The 4,265-nt window shown below is 36.9% G+C and overlaps 1 protein-coding gene across 1 annotated transcript; it reads right to left on the reverse strand.

Annotated features, from left to right (window-relative positions):
• Positions 1–609: 609 nt before the first annotated feature.
• Positions 610–3,689, reverse strand: LOC117341364. The gene is made up of 3 exons (XM_033903220.1): positions 2,654–3,689; positions 1,700–1,736; positions 610–1,540 (listed from the first exon to the last, which is right to left on the reverse strand). The coding sequence occupies exons 1-3, from the start codon at positions 2,998–3,000 to the stop codon at positions 827–829; spliced, it is 1,098 nt and encodes a 365-aa protein (XP_033759111.1). The 5' UTR covers positions 3,001–3,689; the 3' UTR covers positions 610–826.
• Between the last annotated feature and the right edge of the window lie 576 nt (positions 3,690–4,265).

Consider the following 4,265-nt stretch of genomic DNA (forward strand, 5'->3'; position numbering starts at 1 on the left):
GACATTTAAACACTTGGAACAAATTATGGCCCCGCAGCCGCTAGTCAGGCCTTGTGATCTATTGTAAATAAAGACTTTTAAAAACTTGAAACAAATTATGGCCCCGCAGCCGCTAGTCAGGCCTTGTGATCTATTGTAAATAAAGACTTTTAAAAACTTGAAACAAATTATGGCCCCCCCAGCCGCTAGTCAGGCCTTGTGATCTATTGTAAATAAAGACTTTTAAAAACTTGAAACAAATTAAGGCCCCGCAGCCGCTAGTCAGGCCTTGTGATCTATTGTAAATAAAGACACTGAAAAACTTTGAGCAAAATAAGGCCCTGAGGCGCTAGTCGAATGTTGTTGTCCATTCTTAAATTAAAACATTTAAAAACTTGAAACATTTATGGCCAAGCAGTTGGTAGGCTGAATTTGTGATCTATTGTAAATAAAGACATTTAAAAACTATATATTTTAAAGACTTTGAACAGGTATGGCCGCATAGCAGCTAGTCAGGCTTTGGAATTTATTCATAATGAAGAGATTTTGGGAGTGAAACATTATTAGGCAGTAGCATTGTTATGGGGTTTTAATTTAACAAAGACATATTAAAATTTTGTACAAAAAAATGGCGCTGCAGGCACAAGTCAGCTCCTGTTATTTAATTTTGATAAAGACATGCATGTAAAAACGCTAAATGAAACATAGTCTTGCAGCATCTAACTGGGTTATGTTACTAGTATCTAATTTCAATGTCATGGAAACATTCAAAAACTTAAATTTCAAAATATAGCTTTCACAGCTGCTAGTTAGGCATTGTTGTGCAATTTTAGCAAAACATTAAAATTCAGTCAGTGCTACTTTCAGACCCGGACGTTGTTTGTGCAGGTTTGGCAGCTGTACTAGTTTTAGTTGAATGGTGCAGTTTTAAGACACGATTTGAGTCGGAGACAACATCAATTTTTACTGTGTCGAGCAACAGGAGTAGGTCCTCGACTTCTTCGGCGGTGATTTTGGTGTTGAAGTAAGAGCGTAGAACTCCGTCTGGGACACTTAAAGTTCTAGGCTGCCCAGATGTTTCTTCTTTTCCGAAGATTTCACATTTTATGAGTGAAGGTAAGTTTTTGGCTCTCTGGCGGTGATTGCACATGGTGCATTTCACTGTTAGTAGATCAGAATTGAATGTAGGAAGTGGTTTTTTGCAAAATCCACAAATGAAGCTTTCGCTGCAGGCTACAGAGGACAAGAGTAACCAGATTGTTTCTGTAATGCTACCTAGTGGCTGATTGCTTTCTGAAACTTTTGCAAGGTCTTTTATAGGCATGATGATAGTGTCCGGGGATATTGATAGAGTCTTTGTGTTCCCATAGGTTCTTATTGTTGCATTTGTGAATTTGTAGGAACTGCTTTCTTTTATTTTGTTTATGTCTTTTTCCCAACACGACACTTGAATTGCTGCTGTCGAGTCTGCAACTGTAAGTGTGGAAAGTAGGAGTTGCTTTCCTTTTGCCATGACTGTTTCTTCTGGACCTTTCTGTAATATTTTCACTTCAACAGTGACCTGTGAAAGAAGAATTAGATTTAGAATTAGTTGAGTACAACATGCAAGCTATAGGTAAAATATATAGATATATGGTCTTATGAAAACAGTTTTTCACACAAGCTGCTGTGGTTAAGTAGACTAGCCAATTTTAGAATTTTGAAGCTTGGTAATATTTACTGTATATCTCTGGTTAAAATTGGCACCCCTGGGTAAGCTGCAAGGTTGTTTTAGGCGTTTTCTGATTTTATGCACAAATAAGTTACATTATATATTACTGTAAAGGCCAAAACCTCATGCTTACTTTTTTTTTTGTATACATGTATAATTTCAACTTCGATCATCATTGCAAAGACTCAAGTTTGAATAGGTTATATCAAAATAATTTACCAGTTGTTATAGACTGGAAGACACCAAAACAATATCATCAGTGAAACAAATTCTACAATGCTTGACTTGAGTTATAGCATAGCTTCTACATAGATCTCTTTACACAAAGTCTCGGGCAAATATTGATACCAATCATGGAAGGTACATATAAATATAGTTAGCTTCCAGTATGCAATTGTAAAAACGGGTATAATTTTTTATAAGTTCACAGAGTTGTAATAGGGATTTTGAAGACCTTACAACTCACTATTCTGGTTTGGGTATCTCCTTGTTAAGCTCTCACATAGCTTGAAACAAAGTTTGGTCACAGACACTAATGTAAAACTAGTGGACCTCTGTACACTTGCCGGATACTGTTTCAATTGAGCTATGCTAGCTATTAACCTGGTTCATTATCGTTGCTGAATAATCTATGATTAGTTTTTCCTATTAATGACTGTATTTAAAATTTATATTTGGGATTTTTCATATATACCATTCTTTTGAAAAAGAAAAAGCAATAGGAAACAATTGTAACCTAGAACAAACATGATCAGCAATGATTTTGAAGGGGTTTTCAACACTGCTGTTTCAACGGTTTCTCAAGAAAGACATCAAAACATTGGTCTACAACTGTCTACAGCAGTAAGAGCCCTTAAATAAGATACATGACCTCATATTTCAAAAGCATGACTTTATAAGAATTGGCTCCAATTTTCCTTAAATTATTTCTACATTAGTCCTATGATAGTTACAAATGATGACTATGGTCTCACCCTTTGATATTCCTTAATGTTTTCAATGATGAATGCTACGGTTTGTACTGCAGCTGATGGTCGTGGCTCAAAGCGGAAGTTTAACTTCCTAACAGGTGTTGTGATATTTGTCCTGCTATTGAGCTTGATATCAAACGACCCTGCTTTTCTCATGCTGGGAACTCTGGTAACATTTTGAAGCATTACAGGGCTCCTAGAAACAGAGGAAATGTAGAAAAAAATCAACTTGATGTGTTCAGTCTTGTTAATTTGTAGCAACTGCTTTACTAAAAGATGATCAGTTTTCAAACGAGGAATGCACACGCGTATACAATATTCACACGAGTTAATCGTCATATTATAGCCTGTCCCAAATGAGAATTGACGTATTCATACAGATTTCGAATATTTTTTCTGGAACTCGTATTTAACGAATGGTTTTGATATGTCAAATGGGATAATTTATTGTTAGCGATGATACATAATAAATAACTGACCAAGCCACTTCTGTTCAATTGGAACAAAATGGTGTTAGTTTTGCTGGATTTACTGTGAACCTAGCTTAAACAAAAGCACTGCTATCAGCACACGTTAACATTACGTACCTTGAAGCTTCCATATCGAGCAACGTCTGCCTTGTGTCTGGGTTAAAACTGACAATTGACGTGAACGACTGCTCCTCTTGTAATGTGGCATTGAAATATCTAGTTGTTCCCTTTGCCGATTGCTTCACCGGGGAGATTTCGTGGATGTATCCACAAGCGTTTTCAGCAGCCTCCATGTTGCGCGATTTGGCGGGAATCTATGGGGTGATCGGGAGCTGTCGGGATTTTCCGTAAACGACAAACTACACTCGTCGACACTTTCCGTAAACGAGGAACCAATCGCAACATCTCGGGGAAATTTCCGGCAACACTCGGAAATCTACTTTGAGTGTAGCCGGAAATTTCCCCGAGATGTTGCGATTCACGAGGAACTACACTCGGAAATTGTCGACACTTTCCGTAAACTCGACCTAACCCAAATTGAGGAAGCGGGTCCAAAATTTACTTCTAGATTATCATAATTTCGCAGTAAATCTTACCGGAGAGTTGAAAAACGACTGTAGTCAATTCAATATGTAACGTCAAACCAAAAATATATGCATTTATGCAATGGATTGGTTAAAATTGATTCAAGGTAGTTTATTGATCCTAAGTACTGGGGAAGTTACATCTTATGTTTATACTGACCCACGTAATTTGTTATCATTTCATTTATACATTCTCATTGTAACGTACTTCTGTGTCGGAAGTCTGCTCAAAATTGTTGAAAAGATGCAAAACAAGGACAATACTAGAAATTGTTGGCTAACAATTTGACGGGTTTTTCACCTTCTCAGCTAAATGGCTTAAAGGCTTGGTTTTTCCAAAGGTAAAAAAGCTATTGAAGAACACTTGATAGGTCATCCACATTCTAGTTTTGAATTAATCTGGCATCTGAGATGAAAGGTTTCAACAAATACTGGACGAGGGGAGGTAACTCGTACAGCAGATTGTACGAGTTATGTCCCCTCGTCCAACTATCGTTATATCTCAGAAGCCAGATTAATTAAAAATGTAATACCGCGTTAATGCTAAATG

Source organism: Pecten maximus, chromosome 13 (genome assembly GCF_902652985.1).
Source record: "Pecten maximus chromosome 13, xPecMax1.1, whole genome shotgun sequence".
Lineage (NCBI taxonomy): Eukaryota > Metazoa > Mollusca > Bivalvia > Pectinida > Pectinidae > Pecten > Pecten maximus.

Excerpts from the sequence above, each read along its gene's own strand:
- LOC117341364 (XM_033903220.1), bottom strand. The coding sequence starts at position 3,000 with ATGACGATTAACTCGTGTGAATATTGTATACGCGTGTGCATTCCTCGT. Across the intron at positions 1,737-2,653 it reads TATCAAAGGGTGAGACCATA|CTTACCCAGGGGTGCCAATT; the intron begins GTCATCATTTGT and ends ACAACCTTGCAG. Across the intron at positions 1,541-1,699 it reads ATTTTAACCAGAGATATACA|GTCACTGTTGAAGTGAAAAT; the intron begins GTAAATATTACC and ends CTTCTTTCACAG.